The following is a 25,074-nucleotide window of genomic DNA, read 5'->3' as shown; positions in this document are numbered from 1 at the left end:
CGTAGTCGAAGCTGGCCTATATACCATAGCAGTCGCCTGGTTAGATCTGCTCACCAGGATCTGGCGTGGATAATTTTAATCAAACTTACCCGGCAGCCCGACCTGTTCAACTATCATCTGTCTTCCGTATCTTCTATATTCATCCTGGAGTAGCGGCCAGTCGGCTGGTCTGTCTCTTGTTGCTTCTGGCTGCTGCGATGCGGGCTGCTGCGTCTCTAGATCTGCGAGCTCCTGCTTCAGCTGGCTGAGCTGCCGCTCTGTTGCAGCTATCTGCGCCTCAAGCTGCCGGCGCAGCTTCTCTCTTTCCTCCATGACAGAAAAAAACTGCAATATAAACACTCTGTAAACGGTGTGCTAGACGGCCATTTCGTCTTTCGTCTGTGGTAAAAACTACGTGCAGCCGAAGATATCCCACTTCGCGGTGCAAACAGAGCAAACATCCACACCCGGAATATTTTTAGTGCTCAAACACTGAGAAATTGAATAAATTAAATTCTACGATTGAACAAGTCGGATATCAGATCTCATTATGGTAGGCCATCCTAGGCTACTCCTCTGGGAACTGGGCTTGTGAGCTAACATATAATGCGTCTACAGGCTCCTGTCCGTTCCAGTTCCAAGGTCAAAAAGGCCGTTAAGACCAAGTCGCATCCAGCAGTCGCAAAGGCCAAACCGACGAGTAGCTTGAACGACAGCCTAGCCTCCGAGTTCCCCAGCTCTAAAAAGGACAAACGGCTGATAAAACACTCGTCGTTCATCTCGAAGATCGAAAAGTCTCGCAAGAAGCCACTGAAGCGACGACGGCCGTCGAAGAAACTGATCGCCAACCTAGACTCTCTTGCCAATGCACTCCCCGACGCCGGAGATGGTGACGAAGCTGTGTCGACGCACACTATCGATGGAAACACTCAGGTTAACGTGATTAGGCACAAAAGTTTGAAGCATCGGCCCGGCGCCATGAAGAGGAAAGAGAAGCTTGATCGGATGGAGCGTGATCGGTTTGCGAAGAACATGGGACAGCTGGCTGTCGGAATCAAGACCATTGACACGGATACGGCTATGGATACTCAGCCGTCAGTCGAGAGTGGCGTTGATGCCTCTGCTGCTGCGGGAGGAGACTCGAGCTCTACATCTGCTCGCTGGGCTGCTCTGCGAAGCTTCATATCCCAAACCATGGACCAGAACCCGGAATTCAAGGGCGTCCAATCGTGAAATTTGGATCAAGCTGTAGAATGGGACGGGAAGAGAGTTAAAAAGAAGAAGAGTTCTATCTGGTCAGGCGGCATCACATCCACCTATGTTTGTCTTGCAGAAGACGGCCACGGATTTAGCCGAGATAGAAGACAAGACAACTGAAAGGGCTGAGAGAGACGCTGCCATGCAAGCAACGCCACGAGAGCTTGGAGGTCGAGTATCCGAGGCATCGGGCTCTGCCAGGGACAAGCGCACAAGGCAGAGACAAGGAAGGCAAGCCGACCGAAGGTCGAAACTGTCGATGCTGAGCAGAGTCAAGACGGTGAAATGTTGATATTTCTTTGATTTTGAATGCCTAGCCGGCCGCCTCGTCCCCATCAGTCAAGTCAATCAATACACAGTCAACAGTGAGCTATCGCTGCATCAGAGGCCTCTAGGCTCCCTCAGTGCCACAGAGGGCGTTGAATAAGGAAACAAGTAGCAACTCCAGTTCATAATTAGACAATAGAATGTAGAGCATCTTTGCGTCTCAGGATCTGCCAGCAGCAGAAAATAGGTCCTGGCATCAGATAACAGTTGTAGATGGGCCTCCTGGCAGGTACCCTGTAGGTGGTGATTCAACGCCCCTGGATGAACCCCCTAAGACCCCCGACGCCCCATATATTTAGACCCCACGGCCGCCAGCTCGAGCCCGAGAGAGAGAAGCCGGCCGAGGTCGCGGAGAGCAAAGAAGCGCAAAGAGCGGCAGCTGGCTTTTTTCCCCCTCTGCAATTTTTCCTAGTGCTGGCCGTCTCGCCGTCTGTCTGCCTCTCCCTGATGACGTGCGGCTTGCGGTGCATCCTGACTTCTGCTGCTCCCAGGCGCCTCTTAACCCCCCACCACCTCCGCCCCCAAGTCGCCTTTGTCCCAGCAGCCAGCACTCTCGTCCTCACGCAGATTCCAGCATCGACTCGCAGATACACAATGACAAGACTCTCTCCGTACGCAAAGAAGCACAAGGTGACCGTCATCGGGTCGGGGAACTGGTGCGTTGCTGTCCCTGTCGTCCTCCCCTGCTGGAGGCACGCGATATCTCAATCACAAGCAGACTGACTGACGATGGCTCTAGGGGCTCCTCGATCTCGAAGATGGTCGCCGAAAACACGGCTGCGAACCCAGATCTGTTCGAGAAGGAGGTGAATATGTGGGTGTACGAGGAGAAGATCGAGATCCCCAAGTCGTCGAGGCACTACAGCGAGTCCTCGCCCCTGTGCAAGGGCGAGCAGAACCTGACGGAGGTCATCAATCAACTGCACGAGAACATCAAGTACCTGCCAGACATCACTCTGCCCGACAATCTGCGCGCCAACCCGTCCCTGGTCGACTCGGTCAAGGATTCCTCCATACTGGTCTTCAATCTGCCCCATCAGTTTATCAACGGAGTCTGCAAGAGCCTCAAGGGCCATATCCTTCCCTACGCCCGTGGAATATCCTGCATAAAGGGAGTGCATGTCGACGAGGAGGGCGTCAGCCTGTTCTCGGAGAGCATTGGCAAGCAGCTGGGCATCTACTGCGGCGCCTTGTCGGGAGCCAATATCGCCTCCGAGGTTGCAAAGGAGCTTTACTCGGAGACCACGGTTGCCTATGACCCTCCTCACATGGACTCCAAGGCACCCACGCCGCTGAACGGGTCGCCATCTTCTTCTGCCGTCGACCTGGCCGAGTTCAAGCACAAGGACAGCTCGGGGAAGCTTTCCAAAGTCAACCTACGCCCCTTGCCTTCTGAGTTCCCACCGGTAGATCACTCTCTGTTGAAGACTCTCTTCCACCGGCCTTACTTCCATGTCCGAGTCGTCCATGATGTTGCCGGTGTCTCCCTCGGCGGTGCATTAAAGAACATTGTCGCTCTCGCTGCTGGATACGTCGACGGTCTCGGCTGGGGAGACAATGCCAAAGCAGCTGTCATGAGAGTCGGTTTGCTGGAGATGGTGAAGTTCGGCACCACCTTCTTCAAGCACTCTGTTAACGCCGAGACCTTCACGGTTGAATCAGCCGGTGTTGCCGACCTGATCACCTCCTGCAGCGGAGGCCGTAACTTCAGATGTGCTAAGTACAGTGTCGAACGCAAGCTGCCTATTGAGGAGGTAGAGAAGCAGGAGTTGAACGGACAGAAGCTGCAGGGCACTTTGACCGCTGTGGAAGTCAACAACTTCCTCAAGAAACAGGGACTCGAGGATGAATATCCTCTGTTCACTGCTGTCTACCGTATGATTCTTCAAACCCAATCCCCTGCTAACCGATATTTTTCTTTGCTAACTCATGAACAGATATCCTAAAGGGAGAGGCCAAAGTTGAAGACATCCCTGGTCTCATCGAACCGAAATAGACGCCTTTGCCATTCCATTTAACACCCACTACTACCTATTTAACTCGCGCCAGAAGATGAAAAAGATTAAGAGTATATCTTCCACCGAGGAGGCAGGGAAGAGCAATCCCTATCTACTTACCCTATCTTACATCTCGATTCTGCATACTACTAACCGGTGGTCAACGGAGCTTGGGGGGATAAACTAGTCGATATATCCATTAATTACTTACGATCCTGTGAACGAAATGAGATCCAAATAAAAAAACAACCAAGTAGTTAAATAACAGCTAATATAGACATCTAATAAACGTCTACGGCCTACCTAATATATTTATATGTATATTTTATATGCATCCTTGCCGTCGCCAGCTCGCCTCGCCTCTTCGCTGCCCCCACTGCTTGCCTCTGCCTTGGAAGAAGAGAATGACATCAGCACGCATGGCAGGAACCGACCTTGGAACATCTCACTCCCTCGCTTCCTCCCAGCTCCTTGTCCAACCCGAAATGCCGCAGGCGTCGCGGCCGCATACAGATATAAATACGCTGCTGGACGCTGCTCCAGGCATGCGTCGACCGCGGTAACTCGCTAACTAGTTTAACTCGCTGGGCTATACCGACAGCCATGGACTCGAATAACCAGGAGCTGGTGTATGTAGTGCACCTGAACGACAATGGCTCCCCGGACGCCCATCACAGCTACGTCAACCTGCCCCGCCGACGTCTCCGGCGTACAGTCTCCGGCTGCAGTTCGAGGGCAGCAGTCCGCTGTGTCGATACGGGAGCTTATGGGTGAATATCCCTCCTGCGAGTGAGGAGTTTCGGCGGGACAAGTACCGCGAGTACAAGTAGGTTGCTAGATGCCATACATAACTAGTTATGGAATACTACTAGATACTAACAGATGGTTGACAGGCTGAAGCCGGACTTCAACAAAGACATCCACGTTGATATTCCCATCGCTATCTCCGGTGCTTTCGACTACTACTTCACTTACCGTCAGCTACCCGAGCTCTTTGGGCCGGGGTCCGGCTCTGATACTGGGAAGGAGACCCGGTCTGAGACGTATTATCTCAACGTCCGCCCAGCTATCACTCTCAGGGGCAAGGCCCTGCCGCTAGAATCTCTATCTATCTTTTCTGTAGTGTCCAAGTTCATGGGAGATTATCCCAAGGACTGGAACAAACACTTACGTGGGATTGGAGAGAGGGGGTACAATGTTGTCCATTTTACTCCTCTCGTGAAGCGAGGAGCTTCAAACTCGCCGTATAGCATTTACGACCAACTCGAGTTTGAAGTGTGTTTCCCCAATGGACAGAAGGATGTGACCGAGATGACGGCGAAGATGGAGAAGGACTATGGGCTTCTGGCGCTGACGGATGTTGTTTGGAACCATGTTGCACATAACAGCCAACTCCTTGAAGACCATCCAGAGGTAGGGTATAATATCAAGAATGCTCCATGGCTTGAAGCTGCATTAGAACTAGACACAGCGCTATTGCAGTATGGTAAAGACCTTGCGAAGCTGGGGTTGCCTACAGAATTCAAGTCAGAGGACGATATCTCGGTAGTGCTAGACAAAGCACGGGAAAACGTCATTGACAAGATAAAGCTCTGGGAGTTTTATGCTATTGACGTTGAAAGAGACGCTGCAGCAGCACTAAAGTCGTGGGAATCAGACAATTTTGAAGATGCTGAGCTTGGAAATGCAGAAGAGATTCGAGGATGGTCAATGGAGAAGAAGGCAAAGTTTCTTCGTCAAAAGGGGGTAACAAATGCCAACCGAGTTCTAGGACGATATGATCGGAAAGTGGATCCAAAGATAGCCGCTTCTTTCCTCGCAGCCATGTTTGGAAGACATGCTGAGTCCAAGGTTGATGCTTCGACGGTCAAGGTCGAACTTCGAAAGCTGCTCGATGCTGTTAACCTTCCGCTGTTCAAGGAATTCGATAAAGATGTCACCACCATTCTTGACCAGCTCTTTGGCCGGATAAAATATCTTCGAGTTGATGACCATGGCCCAAAGATGGGACCTGTGAGCCATGAAAGCCCGCTTATAGAGACTTATTTCACCAGACTTTCCTCAAGTGACAAGAGGGACCCCAGGTTGCTTGCTCTGGCGAATAATGGGTGGGTATGGAATGCGGATGCAATGAAAGACAATGCTGGTCCTGACTCTCGTGCATATCTGTTGCGAGAGGTCATTGTATGGGGCGACTGTGTCAAGTTGAACTATGGGACATCCCGGGACGATAATCCTTTTCTATGGGACTATATGGCGGATTACTCCAAGTTAATGGCCAAGTACTTCGTGGGTTTCCGCATTGATAACTGCCATTCAACGCCCATTCCGGTGGCTGAATATCTCCTTGACGAAGCTAGAAGAGTGCGGCCCAACCTAGTCGTCTTCGCGGAGCTCTTCACCGGATCGGAGCAAACTGATTATATATTTGCTAAAAGACTTGGTCTGACAGGGTTGATTCGCGAGGCTATGCAGGCTTGGAGTGCTGGCGAACTTAGTCGACTCGTTCATCGTCATGGAGGACGGCCGATTGGTAGCTTTGAGGCAGACCTGTTATCTCACGGTGACCATCGGGAATCCAACCAGATCCTTAGGCAGTTGCAATATACGCCTCTAAATGCCCTGTTCATGGACTGTACGCATGACAATCAAATGCCTGCTCAGAAACGTGAAGCAAGAGATACCCTCCCTAACGCTGCATTGGTTGCCATGTGTTCATCTGCAATCGGAAGTGTGATGGGATATGATGAGATTTATCCCAAACACGTCGACTTGGTTAACGAGACACGCCTGTATTCGTCTGCTTTCTCTGACGGTGGAGTGAAGTCTAGGACAGGTGAAGGAGGTATCGGCGGGATAAAAAGGCTACTGAACGAGCTTCACACCAGCATGGCTGTAGATTGCTATGATGAAACCCATATTCATCACGAAGGCCAATATATAACTGTTCATCGCGTCCAACCACACACAAGGAAGGGTGTTCTGCTCATTGCCCATACTGCTTTCTCTGGCTCCAAGGATGAACACGGCCTTGATCCGATTGTTCTGTCCGGAACTAACGCTAAGATGATAGGTGCCTGGAAATTGGAGATAGTTTCTTCCAATGGGGATGCAAATACGAATAAAAGATTCATAAACGGACTTTATAGCAAGGTTTCCAATATTGAAGGAGTCAGCATCGAGAACGATGGTAACAACACTATTATTCGTGTACCAGCCGGCCTCGTCCCTGGGTCTATTGCACTTCTGGAGACCTGGTTGCCAGAAACAAATCTGCTGAAAGACCTGAGTACTTTCATTACGTCTGACGCCGAAGCTTCATTCAAGTCCCTAGATCCTGTCGACTTGAACTTCGTTCTGTACAAGTGCAATGCTGAAGAAAGAGACATAAGCGATGGCTCAGATGGAGTATACGACATTCCAAACTTTGGCCCACTAGTATACGCCGGGCTCCAAGGATGGTGGAGTGTTCTTGAGGGAGTTATTCGGAATAACGACGTGGGTCACCCTATATGCGATAACCTTCGGAACGGACAGTGGGCTCTCGACTTTATCGTCCGCAGAATGCACAAAGCGGCTTCCAATGAAGGATACGGACGACTGAAGGAACTGGCGGAATGGCTTCAGGGTCGATTTGATGCCATCAGAAAGCTACCTTCCTTTTTGTTGCCACGCTATTTCGCCATCGTTGTTAAAACGGCGTATGACGCCGCTTTAGCACGAGGTATTCAGCTCCTTGGTGTTACTATTGAGCATGGTAAGGATATTATTCACGAACTTGCAATGGTCAGCATACAGCAAGTGGGATTCGTCAATTCCGCATCACTGTACCCAACCAAGCGTGTACCATGTCTCGCCGCTGGTCTGCCTCATTTCTCAACAGACTGGGCGAGATGCTGGGGGAGGGATGTTTTTATCTCTTTACGTGGTCTCCTCTTGTGTACAGGAAGATTTGAAGAAGCGAAAGAGCATATCCTTGCATTCGCGAGCGTGTTGAAGCACGGGCTCATGCCTAATCTGCTTTCAGATGGAAAGGCACCGCGGTATAATGCCCGTGATGCGGTATGGTTCTTCCTCCAGGCTATCCAAGACTATACCAAGATTGTGCCAGATGGAATCCAGGTATTGAATGAAAAAGTCCGTCGTCGATTCTTGCCATATGACGATACATGGTTCTCCCATGACGATAGCCGTGCATATCGTGAAACCTCAACTGTGGCTGAAATCATCCAGGAGATATTTCAACGTCATGCTTCGGGTATCACATTCCGTGAGTACAACGCAGGTCCTAACCTTGATATGCAGATGAAGGATGAGGGTTTCCAGGTTGATATTCGTGTTGACTGGGAAACAGGTCTGGTATTCGGAGGAAACCAATGGAATTGTGGTACATGGATGGATAAGATGGGTGAAAGCACCAAGAGCGGAAACAAGGGTCATCCAGGAACTCCTCGGGACGGTGCAGCTATTGAAATCAGTGGGCTGCTCTATAGCACTCTCTCATGGCTGTCAACTCTCGCAGACCAGGGGAAATTTCCTTCCAAGGGCGTTGAAGTTGGCTCTGGAAAGTCAATTTCTTATGCAGAATGGGCTGCGAAGATTAAGTCCAACTTTGAGAGGTGCTATTACATCCCCGAAAACCCGGCTGATGATGGCAAATACGACATCGATAGCAGGATCGTTCATCGACGTGGTATTTATAAAGACCTCTATCGATCCGGCAAGCCATATGAAGATTATCAGTTCCGACCTAACTTTTCAGTTGCCATGACTGTTGCCCCCGACTTATTCACACTGGAGAAAGCACTCCGCACGCTCGAATTGGCTGACAGCGTTCTCCGTGGACCCATGGGTATGGCGACGTTGGATCCCAAGGATCTCAACTACAACCCATATTATGTGAACTCTGAAGATTCCATCAACTTCGCAACTTCAAAGGGAAGAAACTACCACCAAGGACCAGAGTGGCTGTGGCCCACTGGGTATTTCCTGAGGGCCTTGATGAAGTTTGTCTTGATGCGACGAGACAGTCCCCAGGACCGCACGGATGTATTCCAGCAACTCACAAATCGGCTGGAAGAATGCAAAAAGGCACTTCGCACTAGCCCTTGGAGGGGGCTGACTGAACTGACAAATAAGAGTGGCGAGTTGTGTGCAGACTCGGTGAGTTGTTGCTTTCTCCCCCTTTATTAGCCCCTTTTTTCTCCTGGGTTAATAACACTAACTGATTATACACCTAGTCTCCGACCCAAGCATGGTCTGCCTCGTGCTTGATTGATCTCTACTACGATGCATCGCAGTTGAGGAAGCTTGAATGATAAATGAAATACTCCGTAGAAAGATGTTCTCAGCGTTATCTAGCGTAGGATAATCACAAGAGCCGTTGCCTTTCAAATCTTCAAATCTTCACCTTCATCCTTGCTCATGCAAAACGACGTCATCGTCTTGTAGATCACCTGGCAACCCTGATGGGTCACATGACTGGTTATCTTTTTGATTTTACCTTTAAGGTTGGTACAAAATATTTGGGCATGAAAACAAGATCGAAGCTGCATATAAAAACAACGTAGACAAGACGCATCGATGCGGAAGACGCAGCCAGGACTGTGTTCTCACGGGGTGTATATAGCACCGACATACGGCTTCTTGCTCTGATTTGCTTTGCTTTCGCTTCTCCTGGCGCACATAGTCGTCCGTCCGCCAGATGACGTCCCGGCCGCCGTCTTTACTCGCAGCCACCACCACAAGCGCGCTGGTATACGCATTTGGAACTGACCAGCCTGATGGACCAAGATACCAGGACCAGACCCGGGGCCAGCGTGATCTGCTCACCCAGATCGTGATCAGCGTCAGCTTTGGGCTCAGCGCATTCATCACATTTTGCGTATATTTTATCTTATCAGGCTGATATCAATTGCGTGAATCAGGATAGCTGACCATAGACTCTCAATCTTCGAACAGTTCCTACGGCCAAAATGGAGTGCTCTATACGCTGCGAGGCGGAAGACGAGGACCGCTGCATCAAGGCTACCCGACCTCCCTGATTCCTTGTTTGGGTGGATTCCTGTACTATTTAAGATCTCCGATGAGGAAGTCCTTGCTTCAGGGGGGCTCGATGCATTTGTGGTACGTCTGTTTTCTCAACATTGGATGTTGGAATTTACCTTGAGAACTGACATTGCTTGCTATCTATTACAAATATGTAGTTTCTATTATTCTACAAATACTCCATCCACTTCCTTTCCATCGTCTTTTTTTTCTCCGTCGTTGTGATTCTCCCCGTGCGGTATTCATACACGGGGGAAAGAGGTTACCCCTGGGATGGTGACCGAGGAGATAAACCTGCTGGTGACTCGGATAAGAAGCAGAAAACAGACCCGACCTTCCTCTGGCTATATGTGGTGTTCTCATACGTGTTTACAGGAGTGGCGGTCCATCTCCTTATCCGCTACACGAACAGGGTCATACAGATACGGCAGAAATGTCTAGGAGGGCAAACCACCATGGCAGATAGGACGATTAGGCTCTCTGGAATCCCAGTTGATTTACGATCCGAGGACAAAATACGGGGTTTCATCGAAGGGCTAGAAATTGGGAATGTTGAAAGCGTCATGCTTTGCCGCGATTGGAGAGAGCTGGATAGGCTGATGGAAGGAAGAAAGCGCACTCTTCAACGTCTTGAAGAATCATGGGCCAAATATCTCCGTTATCGAAAGAGCAAGCCCGGTGGGGTGGCTAGTCGGACGAACCGGATAGCTCCACAGATTGATACAGACGATACTGCAGAGGATGCTCGTTTGCTCTCGGATGAGCCTAATACACATCAGAATTATATTTTGGAGAATCCAGGAGCTCGCCCTAGAACCAGGATATGGTTTGGCCCGCTGAAAATCCAGTTCAAATCTATCGATGCGATCGACTACTACGAGGAGAAGCTACGGCAATTGGACGAAAAAATCGAAATTGCTCGCCAGCAGGAGTGTACCCCCGGAGCACTAGCATTTGTCACTATGGAATCCATTGCCGCTTGTCAAATGGCGGTCCAAGCTATCCTCGACCCTTGGCCAATGCAGCTTGTTGCCAATCTAGCACCTGCTCCAGCAGATGTTGTTTGGCAACATACCTATCTATCTCGGGCCGAAAGGATGATACGAGGTTGGACTATTACAACCGTAATTTGTGTTTTGACCGTATTCTGGTCCCTATTACTTGTTCCGCTTGCTTATCTTCTCAACTTGGAGACCCTGGAGAAGGTGATTCCCCGGCTTGCAGAGATATTATCAGAACATCCACTGCTCAGATCCCTTATGCAAACTGGTCTTCCTACATTGACGCTATCTTTGCTCTCGCTGGCAGTTCCATATATATATGACTGTAAGTTGACTGCTTTCTTTCTCTTATATATATTCTCGTCCCAGGACCTGTCGCTAACCGATTACCTTGTTATATTAGGGTTGGCCAATGTACAAGGAATGACCTCTCAAGGAGATGTTGAGCTTTCGGTCATCTCAAAGAATTTCTTTTTTACATTCTTTAACCTGTTCCTTGTCTTTACCGTCTTTGCTACAGCTTCGAATTTTTACGGTCTTTGGGAAAACCTTCGCGATGTCTTCAAAGATACAACAACTATTGCATTTGCTCTTGCTCGATCCCTTGAAAAACTTGCTCCTTTCTACACCAACCTAATCGTCCTACAGGGCCTGGGACTGTTTCCATTCCGCCTTTTGGAGTTTGGAAGTGTATTCTTATATCCATTCCAACGAATGTTCGCAGTCACCCCTCGCGACTATGCCGATCTACGAAAACCTCCCATCTTTAGCTATGGCTTTGCTCTGCCTCCGACTATCCTTATATTCATAGTCTGTCTCGTGTACAGTGTTTTCCCCAGCTCATGGCTCGTCTGCCTGTTTGGATTGATATACTTCAGCATTGGCCAGTTCATTTACAAATACCAACTTTTATACGCCATGGATCACCAACAGCATTCCACTGGCCGAGCATGGCCGATGATATGTAGCCGAATTATACTCGGCTTGGTGGTGTTTCAATTGACTATGATTGGTAGTCTTGCGCTTCGGTCAGCTATTACGCGGTCCATCCTGATCGTTCCTCTCCTCGCCGCAACAGTCTGGTTTTCCTACTTTTTCACACGAACTTATGAGCCTTTGATGAAATTTATCGCACTTCGAAGCATCGATCGTAGCCGTGATGCTGACAGCAACCTATCGCCGACTCCTAGCTCGAACTTCTCTCCGCCCTCACAGTGGGATAGAGACGCCATACCTCTTCGGTTACGCGGTCGGGATATTGCTCCTAGGTTGAGAAAATACATCAACCCGAACTTGGTTATTCCTCTTGATCCTGCGTGGATTCCGGGCCAGCCTGAGAATTACGATAATGACTTTGCCTCATTTTCACAAAACGGTATCTCCGTCCCCAATCAGGAAGCAGTTTAGAGCCACTCCTTTCTTTTACTTTCATTATCTCCTTTCAGGAAGACCTACTTCTATTTAATTCTGCTGATACCCTAACGACACTATAGCTCTGTTCATATGTTCTTCTTTTGCCCATAGAACCATAGTATTACCTCTTACGCTCTTATTTTGTTCCTTAAATTTTTGTTTACTCATTCAATATTTATTTACAAGGTTTCTTTTGTTTTTAAAAGTGATTCCATCCCCAGTACTACGAGAGTTGTAGCCTACAACTCATCGTCAAAGTTTGGCATCCGGGCACAAAAAGAACCGAATCCACAGACAAGAAAAAGTACTGCCGTCACGAAAAATGGGAGACCCAGTGCAGCCCCTCCAATACTTAAGCCCAGACTGAAAGTTGCTGCAATTAAAGGAGAAGCAGTTAGTTCTCCTATGATGCTAATAACGGCAAATGATGCATAGAGAGTTGCCACATCGTTCGGCAATACCAGTGAAGTGGCATAGGATTTTATTGCAGGATGGAAACCGAATGAGAAGGTAAACAACAAAAGAGCTAAGGCAATTCAGGACGTTAGCAAGCTATATATAAGATATCATAGCCTGGCAAGAGGGGGTGACGGACACAAGATTAGGACTCCAGGAGACGGCGAAATGCCCATCATTATCGGACCTATAATGCTGAATATGGAGCTTACTCGAGCAATCCATAAGTCCATCTGCGCAGACTGCATTCCCCTGCTGGTGAGAAACCTAGCTGATGCAGGAAGAATAGCGAGAAAGAGAAAGAGATTGATTGCCGCCCTGAAAGATATCAAATAGTTTGCCTGTGCCTTGTCAGTCAAATACCAATCATTTCAGGCAGTATTTATCAAACTGGCGTACCTCAGCAAGAGTCCAGTCGAAGCGTTTAGATGTATACTGAATCAGAAACTCCAGGGTGTTACGCCCCAGTGACAGTACCAAGAATGAAGTGGCCACGAAGAGGATGTTGCGGTCGGCCCTGATCATCTTCCAGACAAGGACAAAGGGGGCAATAATATGCTTGATGGTTGTCTTCACACCTGACCAAAAGCTATATCTTTCTCTTTCTTCACTGCAGGATCCAAAAGAATCGTCGTCTATCGAGGGATCTCCCCCATCCTGTACCCGTTTTACTGTCTCAGGGACCATAAAAAGCACGGCACCTCCGAACAGTTCGAATACCAAACCAAGGACCAGAGGAGCGTATACATTCCAATTCTGCATCAGTTGAGAGGCCAGAACCGGGGCAACCATTTCTGTGATGAGAAGGGCGGATGCCAGGTATAAGAAAGCTTGTGCTCGCCGATCTGACGGAACAACATCAGAAAGAATTGTATGTGCGACAGCTGCAATAACGATCCCTCCACCCCCGGATGATTTGAGGATAGACGATATATATATCGATTCATAGGGAATTGAACCTCCCGCCAAACTCACTATCAAGACCCAAATTTCGGACAACATCTGCCCTATAGTTCCCAAACCAAGGACGAAGACTCTGCCCCTTTTGTTCGCGAGGTTCCCAAATGGTATTGCAAGCATTAATGCTATCGGGAAGGCTTTTTCAGTAATTGATCAGATTATGCAACTAAAGGGGCAGCACTGTACCAAATATATTCTCAATGACTTTCAGGCGAGCTTTTATAGTTGCTAGCCGGCTCTGAACCTCGCTACTCTTGCATGGGTTAGTTGTGATACCCGAGGGTATCGTACTATCGAGCCCATTGCCATGGTAGTATCCATTGCATATTATCGTCTCGAACAGTTGAGTCTTCGGCGTTAGACGCACGACATCTGCCATGTCCACAGCCAATGCAAAGACATAGCAAAGGAAAGGAATTTTCCATATATTATATGCTTCTGCTATCCATTTCCTGGTACTATGTGAAAAGTACCACGCATTCTGGTTACTTTCTGTGGAAGAGGCATTGTGATTCGTAGTGCTGCCTGAAGATTGTAGCAATCTTGTTCGCTCATTCATGATAGGTGAGTGGGTAACAAATTATCCAGAGTTCTACTTGAAATCCTCCTTGCAGAGATGAATAATTGAACGGCCTTCGCACCTAAAGGAGTATTATCATTGACTCCAGCTGAAAGAAGAGTCATAAAAAAATATGTTGCTGCCTTGACCGGTTAAAGCGGCTGAAATCAACCCTGGCATGTAACTAGCTAGTTGCTTTAGAAGGATTCATCGCGGCTGCGCCTCATTACGAAGGGCGCATATTCTAAGTACGTCTACTTTCACTTCTATGTTAGTTATTTATATTGGGGATGGCTTACAGGGTAGGTTAGAGGTAAGAACTCAGAGAGTAAAAGTTGATTAAATGAGTAGAAAGGAAGTATCTAGGTAGGTATCTTTTGAGCAGCCAGCAGAATCGAAGAACTAAATTCCAGCATCGCCGTTATTCTATCCGTGGTCTAATCCCTCCATCAGACCGACTTTTTTTTTTTTTTCTTGCTTTTCCAATTTCATTGAAACCGAAATATTGAAGTGATCAAAAAACAAAAATTTGAAGAGTCAATGGTCAGCAAAATAGCAATTACTCAGCGCCATTTATATTTTGCAGGGACTGCCTCTGCTTAACTGCGTTAGCAAGTAAGTCAAGTACAGCCTCTGAGTCTTCCCAGTTGATACAAGCGTCGGTAATGCTGACACCATATTTGAGCCCTGCTTTTCCCTCAGGTGGGACCTTTTGGTTGCCTACATAGAAGAAAAAATATTAGTCAGACCGTTGACGGAGGAGATATAGCTCAAGGACTTTAGATGTTAATAACGTACCTTCTTTGATGTTACTTTCAATCATGACTCCCATGATCCCTTCCTCACCGGCAGCTATCTGCTCAGCAAGGACGGCAGCCACCTTGGGCTGGTTCTTGTGGTTCTTCTGCGAGTTTCCATGGCTGCAGTCAACCATGAGCCGCTGAGATAGGCCCTTCTCTGCCAGCTTTGCCTTGGCTTCTTTTATGCTCTTTGCGTCGAAATTGGTTCCACTCTTTCCTCCACGAAGAATGACGAAGCAGTCCTCGTTACCAACTGTGCCAACTATGGAGACCACACCCGGCTTTGTGACAGAGAGAAAGTGATGGGGGTGTTTAACAGCTCCAATTGCATCAACGGCAACATCAAGAGAGCCATCTGTGCCGTTCTTGAAACCAACAGGGAAAGAGAGTCCGCTAGCCAATTCACGGTGGAGCTGTGACTCAGTGGTTCGGGCACCAATTGCGCCGACGGAAAGCAGGTCAGCAAGGAATTGAGGTGAGATAGTGTCCAGCATTTCACTGGCAAGGGGCATTCCTTTCTCGGTCAAGTCAACAAACAAACGGCGAGCAGTTCTCAGCCCTTTGTTGATCTGGAAGGAGTTGTCGATATCCGGGTCATTGATGAGTCCCTTCCAACCAACAGTGGTTCGTGGCTTTTCAAGGTAGGAACGCATAACAATCATGAGCTGGTCCTTGTGCTTTTCCTTCATTTTCACCAGGCGGTCGCAGTAGTCAAGAGCAGCTTGCGGGTCATGGATAGAGCATGGTCCGATGATGACGAGGAGACGGCCTTTGGCGTCCTCACCCCTTACAATGGCTGCAGCTTCTTCTCGAGAGGCGACGACTGTGCCCTTGGACTCATTTGTTTGCGAAATCTCATGTTGCAGAAGATTTGGTGGTGTGAGAGGGTTGTACCCGAGAACTATCAATGACAGAATGAAGAGTCAGTTTCAGGCTCACAAAGCACCGGTGTACTCGAGCAACTGACCTCTCCAGTCCTCAACCTGGTTCTTTTTACCAACATTTGGGTTCTCTATGTACCACTGTGACTGCTGGCCGTCAGTTTATGGATATATTGACCGCGGGGAAGTTTTATCAGCCGTGGTGGGATGACTCACCGACATCGCAGCTATCCTGTTGGTGTGAAGGTAAAGCAGGGAGTAGCGAGGTGACTGCTTGTGTCTGATTAGGAATATTCAGTGTATCTTAGTCCTTCTCGGAATGTCAGGTCTATTGTGAAAAATATGGCTGAATATGCGGGGAAAAAATTATTTGGTGGTCGAGCTTGTCGACCTGATGGAACGAACTGCCTTAAATAACTGGCTGCCATTTGAACGTCATAACTAATGCCACCCACCACACGCAGCGGAGCAGTCTCTATTTCTTCAAGGCCAGGCTCCCGCATGAATAACGGCGGTAGGCAGCCGTAACCATATAACTAACAATGGCTTTGTCCTACTTTGCAGGCCATTCAATTGCTTGTTTCCTTTGTATAGACTCAGCACACGTCTCGCTGGGTGAAGCACGAAGGTCTTTCTCCCTCTCACAGGATCGGACTCCCTAGCAGGGATCTTGCCGCTGAAGCTCTTCGGCTCCCGACCTCGGCCCGCTATGAAACCTGCGTATTCTCGTTAGCTAGTTAGTAATGCACATTTGGCGGATGGAGTCGTCTTAACCTGTGGGCGCCAGCAGTGACTCAGGATGCCTGTTGGTTGAATAATTAATCCATATAATTAATATTAACTACTCCGGACTTACCGTACCTGTTATGAGGAAATGATTATCTAATAACTTCTCTTCTATTGGCCGAAAATATCTATTATATATTTAGATATCCAATCAATTTTAGCTTTGAATTTTTATGGTTGGCTTAGGTAGGGACGGTATCTAGATGCTACCTAAGGATGGAATAATATTTTTCACGGGTCACCCAGGTCCATATTCATATCATTATCAGCAGACAGAGAGAGCGAAGAGATCTTATATACTCCGTAATAATAAATAATATGAAATGCCAACGTGGCAACTGTTACTCCGTAGTTTTTCCAATTACCTAATCTCTCTCGCCACGACTACTTAGGGCTCGTCGGGGTCAGGTGACTATCTGGGGACCTAAAATACCTCGGCATTACTTAACGACTTCGCGAGAGTCCTGGACTTCCTTTCGATTTAGGCGCCCTTGATCAAACGTTTTTTCTTTTTTGAGGGTTGTCACCAGTTGAACGGAGGCCTAAACGATGGCTACCCAGCGTTACCCGAGAGGCAATTCTCGACGGTTCACAAGAAGCTCTCCAGTTCCCACAGCCATGACATCTGCATATCCCTATCCCCACATCCCGGAGGCTGCACAAGACAGGGATGCGGACACGTTAACTGGCCCGTTTGCTTCCGAGCCGTTTTCTGTCAAACGAGTTGTGCAGAGTAAGTCGACGACCCAACCGCGATTGTGGGCCCGAGTTAAACGAGTTACTGATCAGCCCACAAGGAACAAGCTCATCTGAATGGGGAGATTACGCGACAGCGACGGCACGCTCCACTCTTGAGCCAATCGTGAACGCTGAGAATGAAGAGCTCTTTCGCACGTTCCACCCTGCGCTAGCGCCTGTGGCTTGTGTAATGGCTGTGCGTCTCCGGAGAAGCGAGCCTTATATTTGGGTTGTTGTTCTTCAACCTGATACGGATACCGATGCCATTGGCACTCATGCTGGTGATAGGGAGATCCACTTCCGTCCTCCGTTTCTCTCTGCGTGGCGCGAGGGCGTCCTGCTTGCCGGGTCGTCTGCACCACAGAGATTGCCAGTCAACGTGAGACGTATGCTCACTGCTAAAGATCTGAATGACGTGCGACTCTTCTGGCCAAAATCTGTCGGCATTAGAATTCTCATCTCAGGAGTCGCCCTTATGATATATACAAACGAGAGCGATTTGCATCGGGACAGAGAGCGTTGCCCCTTGACTTTTGGGGAATTAGAGGTGGGGTACATCTTAGAAGACCATGTCCCAACGGCAGATAGACAGGGGCGGATTGTGAGTGTAGGCCATGCTGTTGCCTTGGCAGAAGCTACCCGCCCATCTACAGCCCTTGGGCTACGTTTGCGTCTTCGAAACGGTGTCGAAGCAATTACTGTTGTCACGCATGGGTTTGTACCTGACAGTCAAGGGAGCGTTATGGAACATTTCTCTTATTGGGTAAACAATGCCAAGAAGACGCTTTCAAGATTTCTCCCCTTTTCAGCGGCAAAGGACTTACCACCAGATGGTGAAGTTCGTGAGACTGTCACCTACCGCTCCCCTTTGGGAAAAACAGTTTGGCTTGCAAATACGAACACCAAGGTAAATACGTCACCCAGCACACTACGTTAAATATTTATGGTGCATATTCTAACGTTTTCAGATTGGGAGAATCGCATATACATTTGATGAGCCGCATCCGTCCCGACCATACCCATCAGGGTACAAACACGATCTTTCCCTAGTTGTGGGTCAGTTAGTTGATCTCAAGCCGCCTTGGGGTATCCAAGAATTGAAATGGGGCGAGTACCAAGACGCACTTGATAATGCCGGTTCTGCGTTCATATGCAGGTTTAACCCCCCTAATGATTACGGAGCAGCACGACGTGGCTATATTCCTACCGATCAAGCTCCAAGGGCCCTTTTGGAAGGAACGGAATACCTATGGGACAGGGACAACCTAACGTCAAGTGCTGCGCTAATTTGGCGCACTGTCCCTGCGGATCTTGATCTAAGAACTTGGTCTGGCTGTGCCCTGTGCTTGGGGAGTCCATCCGATAGGACCGTCCAAGTCGTTGCCTTCCAGAACTTTCAGTGTACAATCCGGAGAGATGGAACGGAGTCTGATCGGAACGAGCGGACAACTTTTGATTATTTCAAGGGCGGTTTCCTCTTACCAGAGGAGATAAGACAGGCGGAGATCATACTAAGCCCACAGGAGTTTCCCGTGAGAAGGCAATTCCAATCTGAGCCGACATCAGATCCTCCTGCTCGTGGGCATGGACGGAAGGAATTCAGTTCCCCTTGCTAATTCAGATGTTAGGTCACATATTCAGGCGTGAGGATACTGCATTGGTGGTTTTTGTTCCTTGTCTTTTCTTACTTGCTCTGGCTGAGGAGTTATTGCATCTAGAGGGCATTACGGCTTCGCACATCCTTTGTAATCTCTCATTTCTCTTTCTAACTGCCTTTTTTTTTTTTTTTTTTTTTTTTTTTTTTTTCGAACAACGTTAGATTCATTTTGGGGAAGACGTCGAGATGTCGAGATGAAATTTTGCCCTAGTATACCAGCATATTTTCTGTAAAGCTCAATAATGCATGATAACTTGATAAAATTGATAAGACGCACACTACCCTTGTAACTATAGGTAAGTCAGTTGACGCTAAGTAGTTACGTACAGTTATCTATACCTATAATTGATATTTGTTCAGATATAATCGATGGATAGTTTAAAAGCTCTCGTGTCGATCTTGCCTTCTGTTAAAAATCACCTACCTAAATATTTGTTGACCTAATTAGTCTTGATTTGTATTCATCAATCGCCGAGTTAATATCGTTGTTAAGCCGTTGACCTCTGTTAGCAGTGGTAGGTAGAGTTGAGGATGCCTTGTGAATAGACTCAAGATCATTCTCTAATCTTTTAGAGAAATTCTCAAACATCCCTAAAAATCTTTTCTTGATTGGCCTGAGAGCGTTTTCACTTTGGTCAAGCTTTTCTAACTGGATTTCCTCCAGCTGATCGATCATCCTAGTACAGCCAACTCGGTAAATGTCCACCGATTTGTATAATCTATTTTCACTCTCCCATAACTCGCGGGAGAGTTGCTAATGAAAAAGTCGGTTAGCATTGAGAAGGACCATCAACATACAGGGGATGAGAAGAGAATACGTAGGAGTTACTTTGGTACTTACTTTACTTGTATCAAGCAAAATATCTCTCCCCCCTTTGTAGTTGTCCCGCAATTGTTTCTCCCACTCATGCCCTTGAGATTCTACGTATTCCGAGGACTCCGGTGGATATCGCGGGGGAGAACATTCTTCATCAGTCTCTGCCTCTGTGTTTACGGCATCTTCATCATGCTCTATGACCTTGAATGGCTTCGAGTCTCTCACATCTATCATATGGTGTCTCTTGCCCATGGTTCGTGGTATTGGATTGGTTTGATGAGCCTTCAACCGCTGCATCAAATCAAATGACTTCTTATACGATGATGTAGCGGATTTATTCCGGCCCTCAAATTTTCCACGGGGTACCTTCTGATCATGGAATTGATCATTTGCTTTCATAGAATGACACCGGCGGACGTGCCTCTCCCCCGGCGCAAACATATTTGATGATTGAAATGAATGCCTGCCAGCTATGTCTCTGTTGGTCCTCGTCTTCGAATTACTATAGGCTGATGGATTGAAGGTAGTCATTCCTTGAACTTGAGAGTGCTCCGAGATTGCAGGTGGCATATCTAGGTGAGGGGGCACTTTCGGTTTATCTGTTTCATCTAGCACTCCAAGGACACGCTGGCTATAACTTTTTCTGGCATGTTGCAGCCGTGGTATTGGGCTTCCATTTTCGTCGACCGTTCGAGACTGCCATCCAATCTGTTTCGGGCGTACTGAAGTGTACTTCGGTAACTCATCCAACGAACTGGAGGTCTGCTCTTCGTCTTCATCCTCAGTATTTTCTGAGGCCATAGGAGCATCATCATTTGTTAAGCTTGACAGTGACGAGCCACCGTTATGCCTTGTTGTTGAAGCCAGTACGGCTTTACCATCGATAGAATTCACATTATCTGATGGCCCAGTGCTAGATGTAGGAGTATGGCTTACTCCCAAGTCAAATTTAACGGACCGGGTGGGTTTTTGCTGTTCATACCTTGTTGTCATTGGAGGTATTTCTGTCTGCACTACATTTGCAGTTCGATTACCCTTTTGCAAAGATAAAGCACTAGAGTTAACCTCAGCAGGTTTTGAGGTCGGTTTCCCTTGATTCTTCGATTTCTCTTGACCCGATTTGCGAGCGTTTGATGCGATAATTGGTTTCTGCGCTGACAGTTGGTTGCGAGACATGAACTCACACACATTTTTGGAAACTTGAGAAGGATTACCAGTTTCTCGCTTTCTCTGACTTACTAGGTTTAGTGTAGTATCTGCACCTTCTTTATTTTCCAAAGTTTTGGTTGTTTGTCTTTCCTTAACAGGCGCAAGTCCTAAGCATGCTAAGGTAGCCGCAAGCTTCTTTGCTATAGACTGAGGCTTATTACGCATCGCAGCTTCTTCTGAAATGCAGTCTGCTGTTATTGTCGGTAAATCCACCCCTGATATTTGTTTGGTTTTACTTTGTCTTGTTTGGTTGGTACCCTCATCCTGAGGGCTATCACTGCATAGATTTATCACGGAGTCCTTTCTGGAATCAAGTCCAGTTGCCTTTGTTTCCTGAGATTTTGTGGCTTGCTTTCCTAAAGTTTCTGGAGCCACGCCTGGAGTTTCCACCATGGCATCTTTGCCGCAGTGTAAAGGTACTCCTCCTGAAAGATCACTCGAGTCATTAGTTAACGGCTTTGCTGTAGTTGTGGACTCACGATTTGGCGGAGGTGGGTCTGCTTGTGGCATAGATTGATCATCAATTTGAATATGTTCTGCAAGATCTTCTAAGCTTGTAGACCCTGGGTAGCTTGATTCAATAGGGTCGTCAGGGCCATATACAGCATTCTCCCGCTCAGCCGCGAGGGCCATCTTTTTGTTGGCCGCTTCAGCAGCATTCCGGGTTTGACGGGCAGAGGTCAAGGTCTTGGTAACCTGGTTGTTTCTTTTGTTTTCTTTTAAAGCGTTGCTAGTCTGGGACGTCAATTCTAGCGGTTTGATCTTCTGTTTGGCCCTAGAATTTGATTTCTTCCTCCCTTTGGTTCTTGTTTTCTCAATATCTTGTGGCGCCTGTTTAGCATTCTTTGCGGACGCAGAAGTCTCTGGCTGTGGTAGGGGAATATCCGGTTCCACGCGAAGGCCTTCATCCCAGTCGAGGTCTGCTTTCTTCGAAGATGAGCCGCATAGCTTATGTGTAGGTCGCTTTAAACGAGAGTTATTAGCTGAACCGGACTCGCCTGTGGCCTTTTCAGTTTCCTGAGGTGATTTGAAGGGCCCAGAACCTGCCATGGTATCTACCACATCAACCACAGGCTGCGAGTCAGGTATAATTGCCGTGGGCTTCTCAGCTGCCAATGTCAACTTTCCGCATGCTCCGTCTTCGAGAGGCGGTGTATCTGTTGTCTCCTTCTCTGTTGTTTGCAAGCTGAGGTTCAGAAGTTGAGGTTGAAGGAGAAGTGCCTGTTTTGCCAGATTAGGCAAGTCATCTAACACCCCCGCCGCACGGTCCACCTCTCCAACCTCCTCAACATTTGAAGTTGGCGAAATCGACGAGATTGGTGAAGTTTGCAAGACTTCGACATGATTTTTAGTAGCTTCAGTTGGTACTTGCTTGGAAGGCTGGTTTACAGAGTGTGGCGAAGCGTTCAGTGGTTGCAGTTGTTTCCGAATTGTAGGAGACACACCTCCAGTTGCGGGCGCCCCTCCCGTCTGATTAGAAATGTACTGTTCTGGCGGTTGCTGAGGGAGTGGTTGAGGCTGGAGAGGATGGCTGGATTGCAAGGATAACTGTGACACGGATAGAACCTCCTCGCCGGTCGGGAGTTCAATTATGGCAGAAGAAGAGGGTTGCCGATGGGGTTCTTGCCACAGCATGCACCCAACATCATAGCCGCTGTCCGTAGGGATAGGTATATGCGAGCCTATGGAACCTTCTTGGTCAGAGTCATTAACACAGTCCTGGAAAGCAATAATCGTCATGGCCCCCTCTTTTGGCCGTTTATAGAGGATTGTCTCATTGTCTCTGGTGGTTAACTCTAAGGGCATATCATAGTTAGTATCCTGTAAATATATGCTATTATAATGATCTCCTTGCCTGTTATATTTTTGAGAGCCTTTATTGCCGCTTTCACATGACGAGGACTTTCCATCCCAACGAGGATGTTATTCGAATATTGTTCGATTCCGTTCACCAGCAAGTAACACCTTTGCCCAAGGAGGATTCTCAGCTTATTGCCCTTCGCTTCTACGCCTTTGATAGAGCCCAGGGGGATATCTATGAGGTTAAATCGGTTCTTGTCCATGATCAGGACAATAACGCTACTTTGGGAAACCGTAAAAAAAAGGCAATCCGCTGGGATAGTATATCCCTCTAATCCTTCAATGGAAACAGCCATGGTGCAAAATGAGTCATGACGTGGTTTAATGCGGTCGGATATAATCTTCATAGCTTCCTTGAGCCATGAGGAGTTCCGGTTTGGTAGAAAAAAGCCTAGGCAGTTCTTGAGTAGTTTGACCCGGCTATCAATCGCAGATAGTTCTGAAAGCTTAGGTTCACAAATGGCTACTTCTCTCATAATGGCTGCAGCAATAATCCTGAGGCATTGATCATCGTCCTCGAAAAGAACGTCTAGTATCCCCCTAACCCAGCTGTTAGTACCTAAAACTCATAGAAAGGCTGGCTGATAGAAGCTTCCTACCGTATTCCATCCGGCATAGATATAAGAAACTGTTTGTTTTTGTCAAATTGAAGGATCAACTCCAATATGAATTGCCCAGCCTATATTGTATTAGACTATTTTGCTTTAGTATATGCGATTCATAGGAGCGTATACCCATTTCCTCGGTGCAGGGTGCTTTGCGTGTGTAAAGCACTGCACAAGCTGAAAACAAACCTTCTGGCAAAGAACTGTTTTGCGTTTATGAGCCGTTGAAATAGCCTCTTTGCTCAAATTCTGGCGCAGGATATCGGACAATTCAGCCATCGAGTCCTGTAATAGTTATTAGAAGGGGTTAACCTGACGGAAATTCGGATACCCACAAGAAGCAGATAAAGACCCCTTTCCCGCTGCACACATGCCGGAGCATGTAGGAAAAGTAGAATGATACACTGGAAAGATACAATGTCAAGTCTGGAACAGTGTCTTCGGCTTGGAGGATCTGCAAGTATCTGGGCGAGCGTGTAGAGGTCATCTTGACGCAGACACGGAGTAGACCGCAGGATATCGTTGACAATGCTAAGAGGTATTCTATGGGTAAAACATCAGATCTGGTCCAGGGAAAATAATAATATGGTCGCAGGACAGGCTTGTATGAACTAACATCAAGATATCACTCCTCGTTGCACGTCGGACTGCTGGTTGAAGGTATGTAATTAGTCTGCTGACAACTGGAGGCTGCTTTGGCGCACTCAAGTGTGCCTGCGGTCTCATCGCCATGCAGTGAGCCTTTCTAAACAACAACAAAAAGAAAACCTTTAAGAAAACTAGATCAAGTAGATGATCTACTCTGGATGCTCGAAAAAAAAAAAAAAAAAAAGGAACAAAAGGGCCACAAACTACATCTTCCGCAGTCAACCTTGGAAGTCGTAAGAACGCCCGTTTGGCAGAATAACCATCAACCCCAAAGCAGCAGGCGGTGTCATCTCTATTCTATGTCGAGCAACCGTCCGAGAGACAACGCCAGCTATCCAACATCCTTCTTGTCATCGCTTGCAGATGAAGCCAGAAGTACGATGTTATGTTACGCGACCAATAGCACGGAGATGGCAGCATAAAGAGGATAATGACCCTGTAGAGGGTGATTAGGCCGACGGTTGTCAGCAAGGGAGCAAGGCAGTCGCCCAGGCAGGCAGGTAGGTCAACCATTCTTCTTTCTCCCAAGTCAGGGGTTTTGATATTAAAACAGAGCAACTAGCAGGATAACAATCGCTGAGGCCGGCGAACGCCAAATGATGGACGGGTCTGCTGAGCTTCCCAAACCGTCCAACAATGTGTGGGTATCGCAGCATTGGGTGACTCTCCAGATTTTGTGCTGCGCATCATGGCCTGTATGTTGGAGCAGTTACCAACGCTGCAATTGTGGCGGATATGAATAGTTTTTGTTACAGGGATGTAGGTGTCAGCTCAACCTCTATCGATGGATTGAAAAGAAGGGGGAGGGGGCACCGAATTAGCCACGGCACCCGGAGTAACTGGAGCGCTCCGCAGCTCCGCCTGGACGAGCAGTCAAGACGGAGCGACGAAACTGGCCAAGACTCAATATGTGCATTACAGAAGTATGAATAATGTTGACTGTTGGCCCGAGTCCGACGGATCTGAACCTTCATCCATGCCGGTCAGACGGGCTAAAATTTCGGACGAATTTAGGGTCAAACACCAACGATTAAACATCATCCTTTAGCTTACGAGCTGACATGGGAGCCTTGCCT

At 47.8% G+C, this 25,074-nt stretch overlaps 8 protein-coding genes across 10 annotated transcripts; 5 read left to right on the top strand and 3 right to left on the bottom strand.

Moving 5' to 3' along the window:
• The first annotated feature begins 301 nt into the window (after positions 1–301).
• Positions 302–1,816, top strand: TERG_06683 (uncharacterized protein). Its single transcript, XM_003232644.2, has one exon. The coding sequence runs from the start codon at positions 586–588 to the stop codon at positions 1,210–1,212; it is 627 nt and encodes a 208-aa protein (XP_003232692.1). The 5' UTR covers positions 302–585; the 3' UTR covers positions 1,213–1,816.
• A 115-nt stretch (positions 1,817–1,931) lies between these two features.
• On the top strand, positions 1,932–3,879 carry TERG_06682 (uncharacterized protein). 3 transcript variants are annotated; one of them, XM_003232643.2, is made up of 3 exons: positions 1,932–2,219; positions 2,303–3,438; positions 3,501–3,879. In XM_003232643.2, the coding sequence occupies exons 1-3, from the start codon at positions 2,011–2,013 to the stop codon at positions 3,557–3,559; spliced, it is 1,404 nt and encodes a 467-aa protein (XP_003232691.2). In that variant the 5' UTR covers positions 1,932–2,010; the 3' UTR covers positions 3,560–3,879. The 3 variants fall into 3 exon arrangements, with proteins under 3 accessions (XP_003232691.2, XP_047604649.1, XP_047607008.1); XM_047748662.1 differs by having other exon boundaries at positions 2,303–3,879; XM_047750259.1 differs by lacking the exon at positions 1,932–2,219 and having other exon boundaries at positions 2,249–3,438.
• Positions 3,880–4,212: 333 nt separating this feature from the next.
• Positions 4,213–8,878, top strand: TERG_06681 (glycogen debranching enzyme; the record flags this gene model as incomplete). The annotated part of the gene is made up of 3 exons (XM_047748661.1): positions 4,213–4,349; positions 4,454–8,723; positions 8,801–8,878. The coding sequence occupies 3 exons, from the start codon at positions 4,213–4,215 to the stop codon at positions 8,876–8,878; spliced, it is 4,485 nt and encodes a 1,494-aa protein (XP_047604648.1).
• Positions 8,879–9,264: 386 nt separating this feature from the next.
• Positions 9,265–12,016, top strand: TERG_06680 (uncharacterized protein; the record flags this gene model as incomplete). Its single annotated transcript, XM_003232641.1, has 4 exons — positions 9,265–9,444; positions 9,522–9,686; positions 9,767–10,934; positions 11,013–12,016. The coding sequence occupies 4 exons, from the start codon at positions 9,265–9,267 to the stop codon at positions 12,014–12,016; spliced, it is 2,517 nt and encodes an 838-aa protein (XP_003232689.1).
• A 245-nt stretch (positions 12,017–12,261) lies between these two features.
• Positions 12,262–13,997, bottom strand: TERG_06679 (uncharacterized protein; the record flags this gene model as incomplete). The annotated part of the gene is made up of 4 exons (XM_003232640.1): positions 12,262–12,548; positions 12,618–12,819; positions 12,878–13,563; positions 13,625–13,997. The coding sequence occupies 4 exons, from the start codon at positions 13,995–13,997 to the stop codon at positions 12,262–12,264; spliced, it is 1,548 nt and encodes a 515-aa protein (XP_003232688.1).
• A 559-nt stretch (positions 13,998–14,556) lies between these two features.
• On the bottom strand, positions 14,557–15,900 carry TERG_06678 (3-deoxy-7-phosphoheptulonate synthase; the record flags this gene model as incomplete). Its single annotated transcript, XM_003232639.1, has 4 exons — positions 14,557–14,717; positions 14,796–15,698; positions 15,765–15,825; positions 15,895–15,900. The coding sequence occupies 4 exons, from the start codon at positions 15,898–15,900 to the stop codon at positions 14,557–14,559; spliced, it is 1,131 nt and encodes a 376-aa protein (XP_003232687.1).
• A 1,113-nt stretch (positions 15,901–17,013) lies between these two features.
• TERG_06677 (uncharacterized protein) lies at positions 17,014–18,818 on the top strand (the record flags this gene model as incomplete). The annotated part of the gene is made up of 3 exons (XM_003232638.1): positions 17,014–17,197; positions 17,262–18,109; positions 18,171–18,818. The coding sequence occupies 3 exons, from the start codon at positions 17,014–17,016 to the stop codon at positions 18,816–18,818; spliced, it is 1,680 nt and encodes a 559-aa protein (XP_003232686.1).
• A 465-nt stretch (positions 18,819–19,283) lies between these two features.
• On the bottom strand, positions 19,284–23,837 carry TERG_06676 (uncharacterized protein; the record flags this gene model as incomplete). The annotated part of the gene is made up of 6 exons (XM_047748660.1): positions 19,284–19,613; positions 19,701–22,681; positions 22,789–23,285; positions 23,345–23,424; positions 23,540–23,635; positions 23,721–23,837. 6 exons carry the CDS (start codon positions 23,835–23,837, stop codon positions 19,284–19,286), a joined length of 4,101 nt encoding a protein of 1,366 aa, XP_047604647.1.
• Between the last annotated feature and the right edge of the window lie 1,237 nt (positions 23,838–25,074).

The sequence above is a fragment of the Trichophyton rubrum genome, assembly GCF_000151425.1.
Source record: "Trichophyton rubrum CBS 118892 genomic scaffold supercont2.8, whole genome shotgun sequence".
NCBI lineage: Eukaryota > Fungi > Ascomycota > Eurotiomycetes > Onygenales > Arthrodermataceae > Trichophyton > Trichophyton rubrum.
Note: the sequence above shows the minus strand (reverse complement) of the source record. Positions and strands in the feature narration are given on the sequence as shown.